Source organism: Tupaia chinensis, unplaced genomic scaffold (genome assembly GCF_000334495.1).
Source record: "Tupaia chinensis unplaced genomic scaffold, TupChi_1.0 Scaffold144255_1, whole genome shotgun sequence".
Classification (NCBI taxonomy): Eukaryota; Metazoa; Chordata; class Mammalia; order Scandentia; family Tupaiidae; genus Tupaia; species Tupaia belangeri.
The window spans coordinates 2,143,170-2,161,641 of NW_006204113.1; the positions used below are offsets into that span (position 1 = coordinate 2,143,170).

At 45.2% G+C, this 18,472-nt stretch overlaps 1 protein-coding gene across 3 annotated transcripts in view; it reads left to right on the forward strand.

The window, feature by feature from the left end:
- WBP1L (WW domain binding protein 1 like) overlaps window positions 1-18,472 on the forward strand; it is a 90,459-nt gene that overhangs the window by 8,780 nt on the left and 63,207 nt on the right. Inside the window, exon 1 of one of the 3 annotated variants that reach the window (XM_006166383.3) lies at window positions 15,620-15,760. The exons of the other annotated variants lie outside the window; for them this stretch is intronic. Coding sequence (XP_006166445.1) covers window positions 15,746-15,760 — 15 coding nt within the window. The 5' untranslated portion in view covers window positions 15,620-15,745. Of the gene's footprint in view, window positions 1-15,619; window positions 15,761-18,472 lie in introns of those variants that run through there. 3 annotated transcript variants of the gene reach the window in all.

Genomic DNA, 18,472 nt, shown 5'->3' on the forward strand with positions numbered 1-18,472 from the left:
AACATTTAACTCTTTGAAAATTTTTTTTACTTTTTTTTTTTTTAATGCCAGAGTGGGTGTATGTGTATGTGAGGAGGAGGGAGAAAGGCTTCCCCAACAGGAAGGTTATTTCCCAGTCCTTTTTCGAGTACTCCTTCCTGTCAGGATCTTGGGCACGCACATGTGCTCATTTTTCAAGTCACTGGGCTGGGATTTGAACCCTAGTTGGACCTATGGGAGCCAGCTTTTCCTGTCTTAACCACTGTGCTATAGGGCTAGCCTACTTTTTTTTGTTTTTGAAGTTTATTTTCCCCACAAGTTAGGGGGACAGAGAGAGGGAGAAACAGAGCGCGCACCCCCGATAGGATACAGACAGCACATTCTCCGTCCCCGCAGGCCTCCATCCCGCCACAGATCATGGGCACGTGCACGCCTGGCGTAGGGAGGTCTCCGACTGGGAACCCAGAACTTTCTTATGTAGGTCAGCATCACCACTGTGTTAATGTCTAGCCTCCAAAAGTCACCTTTTTTATGGTGTACATAGGGCACGCTGGTGGCAGGTGGTTAGAGTGGAGGCCACATGACCGACTGTGCTGTCTGCATCCCAGACCTAGCAGCCTGACAGACCTGCCAGACACGTGTGAGTGTGTATCCAAAATCCTGAGAAGAGAGAGAAATGAAGAAGAGGTTCCTGCATGGCTGTTCCTCCTAGGGAGAGTACAGTCTCTCTCTCTTTCTCTGTCTCTCTCTCTCTCCCTCCTTCCAGCAAATATGTGTACTCTGGCCAAAAAAATAAAAAATAAAAAAATTAAAGTATACATAATTTTTTTAGTATAGTAACAGAATCATGCAAACATCATTTCTGTCTAATTTTAGAACATTTTTATCATTGCAAAAGAAATCCCATAGCCATCGGCAGTCACTGCCAAGTTCTACCCCTCTTCCACCAGCCCTTAGCAACCACCAGTCTACTTCTGTTCCTACGATTTGTCTGTTCAGGACATTTCATAGAAAAGGAATCATATACTATGTGGTCCTTTGTGACTGGCTTCTTTCACGTAGCGTAATGTTTTCAAGGTCCATCTATGTTTTGGCATGTATTAGTACTTCGTGTGTATGTGTGTGTGTTTGTTTAGAGAGATTATTTGTTATAGGACACATGCATTTGCCAGAGAAAGAGAGAGAGAAAGAAAGAAATGATCCTCCTGGGGGGATAGCCATGCCGTAGTCCCTTCTCTTCTGTTCTCCTCTCAGGATTTTGGGCATCCATGCATGTGTGCCCGGCATGTTTTTCAAGCCACTGGATCCAGGACTCGAATTGCAAAGTTAGCCATGTAGGATTCAGTGCCTTAACCTCTGTACCACCTACTGGCCCACTCCGTTCCTTTTTAGTGTTTATTAATACTCTTTTTTTTTTTTCTTTATTATATTTTAAATTGACCAGAGAGAGAGAAAGTGAGAAAGCAAGCCGCCAGGTCTGGAATTTGAACCATGGTCGGCCACATGATAGTCCAGTGCCTTAACTACCTACCGGCCCCGAGTTGATTAACATTCTGTTATATGGGTACTCCGCACTTTCTCCATTCATCAGTTGATAGGCATTTTGGCTGGTTACAGTTTTTGGATAGTATGAATACTGTTGCTATGAACATTGGTGTACAAATATTTGAGTGGACTTTTGGTTTCAGTCCTCTTAGATATATGCCCAACACTGCTATGGCAGTGTCATATGGGAATTCTACATGTGACCTTTAGAGGACCTGCCAAACTGTTTTCCAAAGTGGTATGGCATTTAATTTTAGTTAAATAACTTCCTGTAGCTAATGTTTCTATATTGGACAGTGCTGCTCTAACAGCTTTCCACCACGGGGTTTTGGTAGAGTCTGACATAGGGGTGCATCTTGGGCACTGGGGTCAGACCACTTGAGTTCCAAACCAGACACTGTCCTTGAGTAAGCTACTCTCTTTATGCCTCAACTCGCTCATCATTACAATGGGAGTAATACTGGGACTAGCGTATGGTGTAGTGGTTATGGCGCTGCATTCGCATGTAGTCAACTGCAGTTCTAGTCCTGGACCTGGCAGCTTAACTCACACTGGGCACGTGTGTGTGCCCAAAATTCCTAGAGGAGAATGGAAGAGAAGGGATTGTGGCATGGCCATCTTCCTTGGGGGGTGGGTAATTTTCTCGCTTTCTGTCTCTCTGTCTCTGTCTCTCTGGCAAACATCTCCCTCTTTCTAAAATTTATTTATTTAATTCCATTTATTATTATTATTTTAATTTGACCAGAGAGAGAGCGAAAGAGAAAGAAAGCAAGCCGCCAGCTCTGGGACTTGAACTATTGTCAGCCATGTGGGAGTTCAACACCTTAACCACCATGCCACCTACTGGTCCCCAAAATCTCCCTCTTTAAAAAAAAAAAATGGGAGTAGCACTGTTAGGTATCTTCCAGGATTGTTGTGAGGTGAGAAGGCAAAATACATGTTCAAGTCTTAACATATATTTAATGAATACTATGTATAATATTAATAATAAATATCACTATTATTGTTATTGGTGGTCCTTAGAGCAAGTTAGTGTCATCTCCCAAGCCAAGTTCAGAAGCTGAGATCTGGGAAGTTTGAAATAACTTCTTTGATTTTTTTAAATTCAGGGTGAGGTTGTCCCTGTGATCTTTCAGCTGCTGAGGCAGCTTTTCCTGCTGGACCAGCGTGTTTGGAATAGTGGTTCCCGACTCGGGTGGAATAGTGGTTCCCGATCGGGGACTGTTTTCCCCCTCCAGAGGACATTGGTCAGTGTCTGGAAGCATTTGGGGTTGTCACAGCAGGGACTGGTATTGGTCGCTAGTGGATGAAGGCAGGTGATGCTGCTGAGCATCCCACGGTGGTCCAGACGCCACACACCCTCCACACCCAAGAATTGTCTGACTCCAAGTGTCAGGAGCTCTGAGATGGGAAAACCCTGGTTTGGTTGTACCTACGATTTCCCTGCCTTTTCCTGCTCATTACAACACAGCTGGAGGTCAGCCTTCCTGCAAAGAGCGACCATAGCATTGTGAATATGTGAAGGAACCTTGACATGTTTTAAGTGGGACGGTTTTAAAGCTGAATCTTGATTACCCCGCTTGTTGATGTACATTCCCAGTCAGTTCTGTTTTGTCAGCCAACGTCGAGCTTTTTTTTAAAGCACACGTTTGTCGTCTGCGGTTCAGTAAGCAGGTAAGCCTCTCAGTCTTGAGCTTTCCTTTTTCTTGTTTTGATCTGTCCTTGTGGTTTCATTTTAAGAGTATGATTTGTTTTTGCCCCAATGAAAGGCTGCTGGCTAGTTCTTTTCTTTTCCCAGCATCCTCCATGGTCCCATAACTAATCTGAGTCATGTTCTTAGAACTTTTTCCTTTCCCCATTCCAAGTCTTGGCCCCACTCTCGTGTGCGGCCTCCGGAACGTTGGTTTGTTCTCACGCACACTTAGCCTGCGGAAACCATTGGGTGTCCTCAGGGTCTGTCACGGGCGAGCTGAATGTCCTGGGCCGCAGGATGGCTACGTCTAGAGGAGAGCCCTCTTTTTTCAGGCCCCCCGGATGCGGGTCATCTCTGGGTATTCGGTACTAGCAAGCAAGTTTCCATGATGTGGTTAGTATCGTAGAGGACTTTGGATTTAAAATTCCAACTGCCTTTTGAATGCCTGGCCATCCATGCCCCTGAGGGGGCTCCTTCCATCCCTCCTTCCTTTTCTTATTAGGACTGCACTTGGGGACCATCAGGATCCAAGCAGCGTGAAGACTTGTATTCATTTCCTGCCCCTGCGGCCCCAGTCATGGATACCACTGGGGCCACTGATCCCACGTAAGCACAGTCAGTGAGAGCAGCCACCAGATGACAGGGAGCAGTGACGGTGGGTCTGGTGACCTGCCTATTCAGTGGCATACAGAGACAGGCTGAGATGTTTCTTCTGGGCACCTCCCTGTGGGACTGTCCTTTTTAGTTCCACTAGACGGAACGAAGTCTGGCCTAAAACCTGCATGCAGTGTGGACACCACAGAGAAAGGAACGGATAAATCCTGAACGTTGCACCTGGGAAGGCAGCAAAGGGCACACAGATCCCACCCTATTAAGTTCTGAAGCGTGCTATATATTGGGTTGTTGGAAAAGTCATGATGCATTTTTACATAGAAAAAGACATAACTTTTCCAATAACCCAGTGATTCCAGGTTTTCCTAACGTGGGCATTAAAGTAGGTCATCCTCGCGGACCTCGTAGATCGCCCACCTTGCACGACTGGGTGTTCAGGGGCCTGAGCGTACTTTCCCACAGCTGAGTCACTTACTGTAGGCTCTCCTCTTTACGCACTTTGTTCTGTGGGAAAAAAAGATGAGCTGTGTATCTTCTGCTCTCAGTGCTATCCTCGTCCTCTTAGTGCCAAAGTCAAGCTCTGAGTCAAGATCTCAGATGTTTGAAAAGAGTTAAGAATTTAAATTTGTTTTGAAAGAGGTAAAAGTAAGCGTAAGATGTTGCAAGAATGTTTGTGGCTTGGACGGGGTGGATCCTCGAGTGAAGAGTTACAAAAACATGTCTGTTTTGATTTTTAAATATCAAGCAAGACGAATCTTATGTTGTAATACTCTTTTATTACACATTCTTTCAGATCAGAGGTGTTCATTCATGGAGAAAATATTCATGTGTTTCACAATTCTACAGGCTGCTTTTTGGCTGGCCATTTCCTAATTTATTTCCCTCACCTGCAAGTCTACTTGGCAGTTCTGCCAAACACAGAAACAGCCACAAGAAAACTACAAATCAGGGGCCAGCAGGTGGCACAGTGGTTAAAGCACTGGAGTCCCACATGGCCGACCATGGTTCACGTCCTGGACCTTGCAGCTTGCTCTCTCTCTCTCTGGTCAAATTAAAAATAAATAAATATATAAATAAAATTAAACAAATAATAAAAAAGAATATTAAAAAGAAAGAAAACTACAGATCAGTTTATTGATTAGCTCCAAATATTTTTCTCCCTTTGAGGTTCATGTGGGTGAGGAAGTTAATGTCTGGCCTTCTGCACTGGGATGTTGGAGATCGTATGGGAGACCTGGATGTAGATTGAATAGTGTGAGAAGTTCATCTTATTCCGTCCTTGTTTTCTTATTATCATTATTAGGTTCTTTATTCCTGATAGAATGCATGCATGAGATTGAGAGAGAGAGAGCGAGAGCGAGAACTCTCCGCAGGGTCTGGTTGCATTGCAGTCCCCTTCATCTCTAGTCCTCTAACCCATCGGATCTTAGACACTTGTGCTTGCGCCCTTGATCTTGAACTGCAGTGACCAAGTGGGATCTCGTTTCTCTTGGAGCAGTATATTACCCCTGCACCCTGGTAGCCCAGGCTTAACTTTTTCATTGGGTAATTTATCTTTAAGTTAAAGATAGGTTAATTTGAAACATCCTCTCTCTGCATTTGCTGGGGTAGAGGTGGGCAGAAAACCCACTCCCATCTTGACACAGGTCTACTTAGGGCCCTCTTTCCACTTTTTCTTAATTGGTTGCTATGTTTCTTTAAGTTTTTTTTTTTTAATAATTATTTTATTTAACTTTCTTTTCTTTCCTTCTTTCTTTCTTTCCTTCCTTCCTTCCTAAGAGGGACAGAGTGAGAGAGGTAAAGGGAGAAAAGCAAGCTGCCGGGTCCGGGACTCGAATCGCAGTTGATCCTGTGGGAGTCCAGTGCCCTTTAACCACCACAGCTCCTCTTTGAGTTTTAACATACCTTTTTTTTTCCCTTTCAATGTAAAGATTATTTAGTTTTTCTGTGAGCAAGAGGGAGCAGCCCAAGCAGAGTCGCAACATTGCAGTGAACCCCAGCCTCAGCCAGCCCCAGACCCTGGGCCGACACATGCCCTGTATGATCAGGGAAGTCCCAGCATGCAAACGAGGAGCTTCCCACGTGCAGCAGCCCTGCAGATGTAGCATTCCACCACTGTGCCACCTGGCCCCTCTTTACCATTTTACAGTAGTTTGTTTGTTTTTTATTTTTTGCCAGCGGGTGTGTGAATTCACCAGGGAGAGGTAGAAAAGGAAAGTAAAAAAGCACCCCTGCCTCCACAGGGAATGGACATACTGCAATCGCTTCTCCTCTACTATGTCTCCCTCCTTTCCAGATTTTGGGCACTCTTGCACATTTGCCTGGCATGTTTTTCAAGCCACCAGGGTCCAGGACTTGAACTGTGCAGTTGGTCATGTGAGATTCAGCCACTTAACTATCACACCACTGGCTGGCCCATTTTATTTATCTTTCTTAAAGAATTATTTTAGGGACCAGCAGGTATTATAATGGTAGCCATTATAATACTAATTCCCATGTAGTCAAACGCGTTTGAGTCCTAGACCTGGCAACTTAAAACTCATTGGGAGTGGGCAGGTGGCGTGGTGGTGAAGGGTGCTACTCCCCCATGGCTGACTGTAGTTCGAGTTCCAGATCTGGCAGCTTCCTTTCTCACTTTCCCTCTCTCTCTCTCTCAGTCTGTCCCTCTCTGGTCAAATTAAAATGAATGAATAGATAAAGTTAAAAACAAACAATTATTTTATTTAACTTTATTTATTTACTTAAATTTGACCAAAGAGGGACAGAGTGACAGAGAGAGAGGGAAAGTGAGAAAGCAAGCCACCAGGTCTGGGACTGGAACTGCTATCGACCATGTGGGAGTCCAGCGCCCTTAACCACCATACCACCTGCCGGCCCTGGCCCCTGTTTTTAATTGTGTGAAAACAACACACGGTCATAATAATGGTAAATAATACAAAAACCTAAAAATATTTAGAGTAAAAAGTGAAAGTTTATGGTTTGGTATGTATTTTCCGTGTTTTTTTCTGCTTCTGCTTTATAGTCATAGATGTATTAATATAATTCATATGTATCAATCTATATATTCATGTTAACAAACATTATTGGTATGGATAGAACTCATTATTTTCTCTATTGTATTTAAAATAAAAATGGGATAATTCTTTTTTTTTCTTTTTTCACTTTGCCAGAGGGCATGTATGCTCCCTGGGAAAGACAAAGAGACAGAGACAGAGACGGGGAAAGGGAGAAAGCAGCTCTCCCCTCCCTGTGGAGAATGGTCATGCTGTAATCCCCTTGCCTCCATTTCTACCCTTTTGGGCTCTGAGGCATGCACGCACGTGTACCTAGAGTGTTTCTCAGACCACCAGGTCCAAGACTCCACGGATTCGGCTGCCTTAACCACGATGCCATAGGCTGACCTGAGAATATCTTTATTTATTTATTTATTTATTTATTTATGGAATTATTTATTTATTTAATTCCATTTGTTGTTACTTTTAAATTTGATTAGAGAGAGACAGAACTGGAAAGGGAGAAAGCAAGATGCCAGGACTGGGACTCGAACCATGATCAGTCATGTGGGAATCTAGTACCCTTAACCACCATGCCACCTGCCGGCCCCTGGCCTGATAATTTCTATTTGTTATTATAGAGTATACTTTTTTTTAAAGAGATATTTTTGCTGTATGGTGTGTACGCTTGCTGGAGAGACAGAGAGAGACGGAGACAGAAAGCGAAAAATCACCCCCTCTGGGGGATGTGTGTGGCCACCCTGCAATTCTTTCCCCTCTTGGCATTTTGGGCACGCACACACATGTGCCCAGCATGAGTTTTGAGCTGCTGGGTCTAGGACTTGAACCGCAATCGCCTATGTGGGAGTCCAGCAACATAACCATCATGCCATCTGCGGGTCCCATAGAGTATACTTTTGTTTTTTTAACCTGTACACCATACTGATTGCCTTACCATGTGTAAAGTTCCCTTTTTTTTTTTTAATGCCAGGGGAGTTGTGCACGTGCAATAGATAAAGAGAAGGCGGGTACTCTGCAGGGGGCCTGATCATGCTGTCATGCTTCGTTCAGTTTTCCATCCTGTTGGGATGTAGAGCATGCGTGCCAAAGCCCAGCACGTAAACCACTGGGGCCAGGACTCGAATCCTGGTCAGCCACTTTTGATCTAGCGTTCTCTGCACTGCCCTTTATCTGCTGTGACTGCCTGCTATGGGGCTGGCCTGGTCTCTGGTTTTTAAAATGCCTGTACACTATTGACTTACGCCATGATTGATTTAACCACTTCTCCATAGACGCATGTTTGTGATATCTGAGTTTTTGCCATTTCACACAATGCTTCGTTGTGCATTATTGTACTCAGAATTTCTTCTGCAATTGTGCTAGATTCCAAGAAGTGGAATTGAGGATTGGGTGGGGGGGTCCTAAGGTGTATACATTTAAAAGTTGGGGAAGATGGGACTGGCAGGTGGCATGGTAGTTAAGGTGCTGGACTCCCACATAGCCCTGCACAATTTGAGTCCTGAACCTGGCAGCTTGCTTTCTCACTTTCTCTCTCTCTGTCTCTCACTGGTGAACACGTATACCCTATGGCAAATTAAAAAACTAATAATATTAATAAATACAATTAAATAAATGGATTTTTTTTTTTTTGGAGAGATTTTTGCTGTAGGGAGCATGCGCTCGCCAGAAAGACAGAGAGAAACAGAGAGACAGAAAGCAAGAAATCACTCCGGGGGAGTGCCTTGCCGCAATCCCTTCTCCTCTCGGGATCTTGGGCACGCATGCACACGGACCCGGTATGAGTTTAAGCCACTGGGTCTGGGACTCGAACTGCGGTCGACTATGTGGGAGTCCAGCAGCATAGCCATTACACCAGCTGCTGATCCCAATAAGTGATTTTTTAATAAAGAAAATAAATTGGGGTAGATAGTGCCAAGTCACTCCCCACAGTGGTTGTATCAGTCTACATTCTCATCTGTAGGGCAGGGAGGGTTTGTTTTCCCACACATGCATAAGCTCCATTTCTTCTTCTTTTTTTTTTTTGGAGAAGTTTTTGCTATAGGGTGTGTGTGCTCTCCAGAAAGACAGAGAGAAACAGAGAGATAGAAAGCGAGAAATCACCGCCCACAGGGAATGGCCACGCCGCAATCCCTTCTCCTCCATTCTCCTCTTGGGATCTTGGGCACGCACACACACGTGCCCCGCATGAGTTTAAGCCACTGGGTCCAGGACTTGAACCACAGTCGGCTATATGGGAGTTAAGCGACATAGCCATTATGCTAACTGCTGGTCCCCATAAGCTCCATTTCTTGACCTACACCCTTTGCTGATCCTTGCAGTTGTGCCTTCTGACTCTTAACGTGAATGACCTAGGAACATTCAATTTACTGCCTCAAAAGTCTTGGGGCTGGCAGGTGGCATGGTGATTGGGGTGCTGAACTCCCACATGGCCAACCGTGGTACAAATCCTGGACTTGGCTGCTTGCTTACTCTTTCTGGTCAAACTGAATAATAATAATAATAATGATAATAATAGTAATAATAGTCAATAAAATAAATAATTATTTTTAAATACTTATAAATAAATAAATAATTCTTTTTTAAAAAAAAGCCTACTGGTCTCTAGTTGCTTAGCTTCCGGTCTCCTCCTTGGCTGTAATTTGTAGCTCCTTTCACTGTGGAACAGGATTCACCCAAGAGCAGTGAGCCTGGGTGATGAAGGGGAGAAATACCTGCACAGGTGCTGAACGAAGTGCTTTACGCTCCCCCCGGGAGGTTGTAGGCAGGTGGCCTGGAGCTGTTGGCTAGCTGCCAGCTGCCTTTCAGTGGTGGTCCTCCTCGAAGTGGGCACCCTTGGAAGTAGCATTGCTGGGAGCATAGACTCAGGCCTGACTGCTGTGTCTGAAGCCCAGCTCCGCCTCACTGTCCATGTAACGGCGAGCTAGTCTGCTGGTCAGCTTCCTCGGCTACAAAATGGGAATACAGCCCCTGGTGGACAGGGTTATTCATGGTTCACTGAGTTCATACTTACAAAACGTAGTAAACACTTTGTAAATGTTGACTTTCATTATTATCCTCTTTTATTTTAACCTTTGGGGAAGCCTCAGGGCTTCCCTGTTCTCTCACCCAAAATTCAATTCCAGGGGAAGAATTTAAGAACCTACTTTGGTTAACTCCGGGTCCAAAAGGCATGTGAATCACGTCCCATTTCATCAGTCTTGGCAATCAACTGACTGACGTTTTTCCTGCCGTTGCCTTCTGCTAGTGGATATGAAATTATTTAGATCCTCCGACCCAGTAATTTAGGATATGCACTACCCGTCTTCACCTTGTGTCCTCTTGATAAGAAGAGTGGCTCCCCGCAGTGTGGACGGCCTTTGTGTCAGCATGGGTGCAGCTGGTCATCGTTCCCGGCCCAGTGCTGGTGGTGGTCTGTACTCAGACGCTCTCCTGGGGCTTCTTGACACCTGTCCGCAGCCCACATTTGGCACTTCCTGTTCTGAGGTGAAGATGGTTTCTGAGGCTTTCCCCCCTTTATTCACGAGAGTGTCTGAGTACACATGTGAGGGGCCGGGTGGGGAGGACCAGCCTCCACAGGGTCTGGTCAGTCCCCTCCCTCCAGTCCTCTCGTCCTCTGGGTCTTGGGCACCCATGTGCATGCCCAGTGGGTTTGAGCTTGACCTGGCGGTAATTTGAACTGCAGTCACCACCTGGGATTTGCCTTCTCTTGAACAGTGTGTTAGTCATGCCAGGGAGCCAGCTTGTAATACGTGTTATTTATTTATTGGAGAGATTTTTGCTATAGGGTGCATGCGCTCACCAGAGAGACAGAGAGATAGACAGCGAGAAATCACCTCCCAGGGGGTTGGCCATGCTGCAGTCCTTTCTCCGTTTTCCTCCTGGGAACTTGGGCATGCATGCACACACGCCTGGAATGAGTTGAAGCCACTGGGTCTGAGACTTGAACTATAGATGGCCATGTTAAGTCCATTGATGTAACTGCTATGCCAGCTGCTGGTCTCTGTAATAAGTTTTATTAAGGCGTAATTCAGACTGTAAAATTCACTCTTTTCAAGTGTATAATCTAGTGATTTTTAGTACCTGTCACCCCTACCTTAATTTGAGATTTCCCCACCACACAAAAGAAACCCTGTAGCTATTAGCATTCATTCTCCCACCACTCCTCCTCCCTCAGCTCCTGTCCCTACAACCACTAATCTGCTTTTTGCTTCCATGTATTTGCCTGTTCTGGACATTGGACATTTCATATAAATGGACTCATATACCACAGTGTGCTTTGTGATTTACCATAGTGTCTTCAGGGTTTATCCACAATGTAGCATGTGTTAGTCCTCCTTCCTTCCTTCCTTCCTTCCTTCCTTCCTTTCTTTCTTTCTCTCTCTCTCTCTCTCTCTTTTTTGAGAGGTGTTTGCTATAGGGTGTGTGTGGTCGCCAGAAAGAGAGACAGAGAGACAGAAAGCAAGAAATCACCCCCCAGGGGGTATGGCCACGCCACAATCCCTTCTCCTCTATTCTCCTCTCAGGATCTTGGGCACGCATGCATATGCGCCCAGTGTGAGTTTAAGCCACCGGATCTGGGACTTGAACTGTGGTCAACTACATGGGTCAACTACATGGGAGTCCAGTGATATACCCATTACACTAACTGCTGGTCCCTCCTTTCTTTTTTTAAAAAATATTTATTTACTCTTTTTTTTTGAGATTATTATTTATTTGATTTTATTTTTTCATTCATTTGTTTTCTAATTTGACCAGGGAGAGAGACACAGAGAGAGAGGAAGTGAGAAAGCAAGCCATCAGGTCTGGGACTCAAACCGTAGTTGGCCATGTGGGAATGTCCAGCATCCCAACCACCATGTCACCTGCTGGTCCCCCATTATTATTATTTTTAATTTGACCAGAGAGAGAAAGGGAAAGAAAAAGCAAGCTGCTAGGTCCAGGACTCAGACCGTAGTCCATCATGTGGGAGTCCAGCACCTTAACCACCGTGCCACCTGCTGGCCCCTGTACTCACTCCTTTTATGGCTGGTTAACTTCCACTGATGGACTGGCTGTGGGACAATGATTAAGCACTGTGCACTGGAAGCCAGATTCTACATGGCTAACTGCGGTTCAGATCTCAGCCCCAATGGCTAAAAAACATGCCAGTTGTGTTTGAGTGTATGCCCAAAATCCCGATGGGAGGGAGAGAGAGAGGAACAGAGATTGTGGTATGTCCACTCCTCCTTGAAAGGTGCTTTCTCTTTCTCTCTGGCAAGTGCATGCTCTCTCTGACAGTAAAGTTCTATTTTAAGTATGTACCACATTTTATTTATCCATTTATCAGTTGATGGGCAGTTTGGCTGTCTCCACTTTTGACGTCTTATGAATAACTGCTGTGAACCTTGGTGTATATGTTTTTGCGTGGGCCTGTTTATTTAATGCTCTTGCACAAACACCTGGGAGTGAAATTGCTGGGTCGTATGGTCATATGATAACTCTTGTTATGTTTAACTTTTTGAGGCATTGCCAGGCTGTTTTCAGAAGCAGCTGCACCATTTTACACGCCTACCAGCAATGTGTGCAGCTTACAATGTTGCTACATCGTCTCTAGCACTTGTTATTGTCGTTTTGATAACCGTGTTAGTAGGTGTGAAGTAATTTCTCATCATAGTTTTGATTTGCATCTCGCCAGTGATGCAAACTTTTCAAGTTCTTTTTGGCCATTTGTATATTTTTTTGGAGAAATATCTGCTCAATCCTGTACCCATTTTAAAGTTTTGTACCTGACTTGAAGGGACCCAGGTCTTCCCATGGAACTCTAGTGAGCGATGCCTAGGGGGGAGACTTTCCTTTAGACTCTGTTAGAGATCTAACATTCTGGACCTTGCCATGCTGCCAGTCTTGCGACCCTGGACTAGTTACCAGACCTCTCAGAGCTGTCGTTATTTCTGTCACGATTGCCCAGAGACTCTCCTGAGACCAGCCATTTCTGTGGTAAGTGGCCCATGGGGTCAGAGCACCCTATTGTCTCTGTCTTTTTTGAGAGTCACATGTATGTACTCGACAGTTGAGCTTCTGAGGAGCCCCACAGTTAAGAAATATGCACGAGTCTTTTGTTGCTCTAAAAATTTTCATTTTATTTTGGGTCAAGAATGAACGCTATTTTAGATAAAAATCTTTTCAGTTTTTTTTTTTTTTCTTTCTTTTCTGCCAGAGGGTACATGTGCTTGCCAGGGAGAAAGAACAAAAGAGAGCGCGAGATGGAATGGGCACATGTGGAGTGGGTACAGGACTGTCCCTTCTCCATCCCTTCCCTCCTTCTGGGAGGCGTGCATGCAGACTGCTCCAGATGTTTCTCAAGCCTTCGGATTCTGGACACAAACTGTGCAGCCAGCCGTGTGGGATCCAGCCACCTTAACCACCTCGCCACCGGCTGGCTCTCGATTTTTATTTTATAGAAAGTTTTGGGACCTGCAGATGGCGTCATGGTAACATCGCTGGACTCCCATGTAGTCAACTGCAGTTTGAGTCCTGAACCCAGAGGCTTAAAACACACTAGGCATGTTTTCGTGTGTACCCAAGATCCCGAGAAGAGAATGGAGGAGAAGGGATTGTGGCGTAGCCATCCCCCCTGGGGGGGGGAGGGTCTTGCTTTCTGTCTCTCTGGTGAGCGCATGCACCCTATTAGCAAAAACCTCTCTCTAAAAAAAAAAAATCTTAAACATAAACAAAATTAAAGAGAAAGATAATGGTATAATGAGCTCTCACATACTCATTACCCAAGTTGAACAACTGATGAGTCATGTCCAATTTTATTTTCCCCCTTAGGTTTTTACCATAGGGCATGCGCGCTGGCTGGACTGAGACCGAGGGAAAGTGAGAAGTCACCCCCGGGGGTATGGCCACCTCAGTCCCTTCTCCCTTCTCCTCTCTCAGGATTCCAGAGACACATACATATGCTCCCAACGTGATTTTCAAGCTGCCAGGTTCACTTCCCTTTACCTGCAGTGAATTTTTTTTTTTTTTTTTTTTTTTTTTTTTTTTAGTTTTTGCCAGAGAGCACACGTGCTTGCCAGAGAAATGCAGAGTGAAAGGGAGAGGAAGACAGCAGCTCCTCACGGGGCAGGGTCACACTGCAGCCCCTTCTCCGTTTCTCTAAGCTGTCAGGATTTGGGGTACACACATACGCGCAGCATGTTTTCAAGCTTCTGAGTCTAAGATTTGCACCACGTAGTCAGCCATGTGGGACCTGGCTCCTTTACTAGGCTATGCGGCTGGCCTTGCCCCCAGTGGATTTTTTAAAAGTTCATTTATTAATTTTTTTTCCACTAGCAAAAGAGACAGAAAGAGCTAGCACCCCCCACAGGATCCTGATTCACCCCCAGGCAGTCCCAAGTCACAATCCGTGAGTACCTGGAGAGGTTTGCTCGTGCAAACAGGGAACCCCCGTGCGCATCAGTCTCACAGAGGATCACGCCTTACTGCCGCAGAGCCATCTGGCCCCCAGTGACACTGTGTTGAAGCAGATTGCACACTTCATATCATCCCAGCCATGCACGATAAGGTTCCAATCTCTCAAACATAGGCATTCTGTTCCTCCCGCATACCATATCATAGCCGAAAACATTGACAATAATTTCTTTTGAAAACTTCCATTTTATGGCTTCTTATTCACTTTTTTTTTTTTTTTTGCCACAGGCCACACTTGCTTGCTGGAGAGACAGAGAGAGACAGTGAGAGAGAAAGTGAGAAATCACACCCCCTAGGGGGGTTGGCCACATCACAATTCATTTTCTTCCATTGTCTTCCTCAGATTTTAGGCATGCCAGATCCAGGACTTGAACTGCAGTTGGCCATGTGAGAGTCCAGTGCCTTAACCACAATGTCACCTGCTGGCCCTTTATTCAAATTTAATTGTGCATCTCTATAGAACTCAGTATGATTTTTCAAAGTATGTTGCCAGGTGGCCAGCAGGTGCTGTAGTGGTTGAGGCACTGGACTCCCATGTGGCTGTCCATGGTTTGAATCCTAGACCTGGTGGCTTGAAACTTTACCCCTGGTATGTGTGCCTGCCCGCTCACTACTTTTCTCTTTCTGTGATTCTCTGTCTCTCTGTTGATCACAAAGTACCCTATAGCAAAAATCTCTCTCACTCACTCAAAAAAAAAAAAAAAAAAAAAAAGATGTTGTAGGATGCAATTTTACACTTGAGAACTTAAATAAGATTCAGGGGAAAATTTAGCAATTTATGACAGCTCTACAGTTTCTTTTTTTCTTTTTAAATAATTATTTATTTAATTTTATGTATTTATTTTTATTCTTCAATTTGACCAGAAAGAAACAGAGAGAGAGAGAGAGAGGGAGAATGGGAAAACAAGCCGCTAGGTCTGGGACTTGAACCACGGTTGACCATGTGGGAGTCCAGAGCCTTAATCACCATGCCACCTCCCAGCCCTGCTACAGTTTCAATATGTAACTAACCCTTACTTAGTGCTCTACTCTTTTTTTTTTTTTAAGTTACTGTCCAATAGTAACGCCTATGAGTATCAAAAGTGCTCTTTAAAAAAAAAAAAAAAAAAGTGCTCTTTTAACTCCAGCTTTCTCATTTTTACATGAATTGGTCTCGTGGTGGTTTAGTCATAGCAAACCTCTCCTCCTTCCAAAAACTTCGTCATTTTCTTTAACGCACATATTCAGTTCTAACCTTTGCCTGGTGTATAAAGTGAAAGATTAACTTATGACTTTTGCCCTCAATTTCTAGTGTAGAGAGAATTTTTGGAAAAATCCTCCTCTTATCTGAGATTGCACAAATGTTCAGAGAAACATGGGGAAATGAAGAGACCCTGTCAGCTTGTTTTCACAAACTCTTCCGGCTTTCCAGGGGCACAGGCTGTGTGTCCCCACCCTGTCCTCGTCAACTATGCCTGCCCTTACGGTACTGTTCTGGGGGGTCTCACGGCAGATGAGCAGCGCTGCTGGGGGAGAAGTGGGGCGTAGAATGTGGGGGCCGAAAGGCTCTAGAGAGAGGATGCTTTGAGCAGTGGCTCAGTAAGAATTGGGTGTCTGTGTTGGTCGAAGTGTGGGACGTTTGGGGTGAGCAGGCTTCTTAACTATGAGCCTTTTCAGAGGCTTCATCTGAAAAGCATAGGCTTTGTGACTCTCCAAAAGAGACTTCTTGGGCCACCTGGGCCACTTATCACAGAATCGAATCCAGAGTGGCCTCTAGGCAATGCTGATAGAGGTAATGAGTGCTCGAGAGGTTAAGTAACTAGCCCAGGGTTATGAGACTAGGTGGTAACCTGGTTAGTCTGGAATGCCAGATCTTTGACTGTCCAGTTTTTGGGGGTTTTTTTTTGGGGGGGAGGAGGGCGGTGTTTTGGCTTTTTTTCGACAGGGTCTTAATGTGCTGCAATTCTTCCACGTAACTGGGACTACAGGCCATAGCTGGTCTTCAGGATGGGTCAGGAGTGGAACCCAGGCCTGCTGTATAGCCTCAGCCTGACAGGGAGCAGCATCAGCCTCGCAGCTGGGACCTGAATCTAGTTTAAAGGAAAACCTCCCCTGGGCATCACTGCCGGAAAGACTTCTGCCCCTTCAGTCAGGAGCCACAGGCCTAGTTCTAGGTGGTTTTACCTTCTCAGACCTTTGAAATACTTGTCTGTGAGGCGGGCCACTGTGTGAGGAACAGCTAAGGGGCATGAATGTAGCCTTGGCTTCTGTTTTCAGGGATTGTTTCTGTGTACTCTCTTGAGGTTCACTGAGCTTCCTTAGGACAAGGACTTCAAGTTCTATGTGGGGCCAGTGGTTGGGGGACTGGACTCCCACATGGTTGACCACAATTCAAGTCCTAGACCTGAAGGCTTGAAACTCACGCCAGGCGCCTATGTGCATGTGCCTAAAACCCCAGGAGGAGAATGGAGGAGAAGGAATTGTGGCGTGGCCATTCTCCCTGGGGGTTGATTTCTTGCTTTCTCTTTCTGTCTCTCTGGTGCGCATGTGCTCTGTAGCAAAAATCTGTCTCTCACAACAATCAAAAAAACAAACAAAAAACAAGAAAGAAAGATGATGATTTCTTGCATCTCTCACTGATTGGCCCTACTTTTTCTGCAGTTGTAAGTTCAGTGAAAGACCTCAAGAAGCTTTATTGCTCGAGAGTCTATCAAGAAAGAACAATGGATAGAAGTGGAAAGATTGGTACCTGCTAATTTTCAGGGAGGCGTACTGGCCTGTGCTTACTTTCCTTCTGAATGTGATGGGGCATGCTTTTTTTTTTTTTCCAATAATAGTTTTGCTATAAGGCATGTGTGGTTGGTGGGGGGAGAGAGAGAGAGAGAGGGAAAGTAAGAAATCATCCCCCCACTGGGGGATGGCCACATCGCAATCTCTTCACCTCCACTCTCGTCTTAGGATTTGGGGCACACATGCACACATGCCCAGCTTGCTTTTTAAGGTGTCAGATCCAGGACTCAGACCGCACAGGTGGCCACGTGGGATCTAGCCATATTAACCTCTATGCCACCTGGTGGCCCAAGAGGGATTTTTTTTTTTTTTTTAATGATAGCTATTTCTTTTTTTAAATTTTATTTATTGTTGTCACTATTTTTAAATTTGCTATAGTGCACATGTGCTCACCAAAGAGACATAAAGTGAAAAAGCAAGCTGCCAGGTCCAGTACTCAAACCACAGTCAGCCATGTGGGAGTTCAGCACCCTAATCACCACGCCCCCTGCTGGCCCCAGCCAAGGGAATGTTTTCTTTTTTTTTTTTCTTTTGAGAGGTTTTTGCTATAGGGCCTGTGCGCTCTCCAGAAAGACAGAGACAGAGTGACAGAAAGTGAGAAATTACCCCCCAGGGGGGATGACCATGCCGCAATCCCTTCTCCTCCATTCTCCTCTCCGGATCTTGGGCATGCACGCACACGCGCCCGGCGTGAGATTAGGCCACCGGTCCAGGACTCGAACCGCAGTCGGTCAACTACATGGGAGTTCAGTGACATAGCCATTACGCTAACTGGTGGTCCCAAGGGAATGTTTTCTTAATGACCCTTTCAGCCTTTTTCTCCATAAGCTTTACACATGGTAGCCTGTCTCTGGCCATTTGTCCTGTTTTGCTCTGGTGCTTTCCTCATGATTTGCACCCCAAGTTAAGGTGTTTTGAAGTAGATTTCTTCACTGCTGTCATCCAGGGTTGCCTCACTAGATGGCCAGGAAATGCAGGATTCAGGTGTGGCTGCGGTTGCACATTATATGACAAGAGGCTCAGCAGCCCTGCAGCTGCCATTCTACTCTCTCCGGTTTCACCACCTTTAGTCATTTCACTTGGGCGGTGGACGCGTGTGTTCCAGAAATTTCCCACCCCCCTCCAACTTTTGGAGAGATAAATTGTCTTACTGTTTCCTCTAGTGTTTTTAACCGTGAAATCTTAGACTTGGACTAGATTTGGTTACTGAATAGCCTTAAGGAGAGAAGACGTAATATTTGATTTATGTAAGATCCAGGAAAGAAGGGAAGGCACGGTGCCATGAGCTGTGCTTCCAGCTAGATATTATTAAGTTTCATAATTCTTTATGCAAAAAGGCAACTTACAGGTGTTGCAAATGGAATTATCTGGTGACTAGGAGACAGGAGCAGCTTCATTCCTTTCCCTA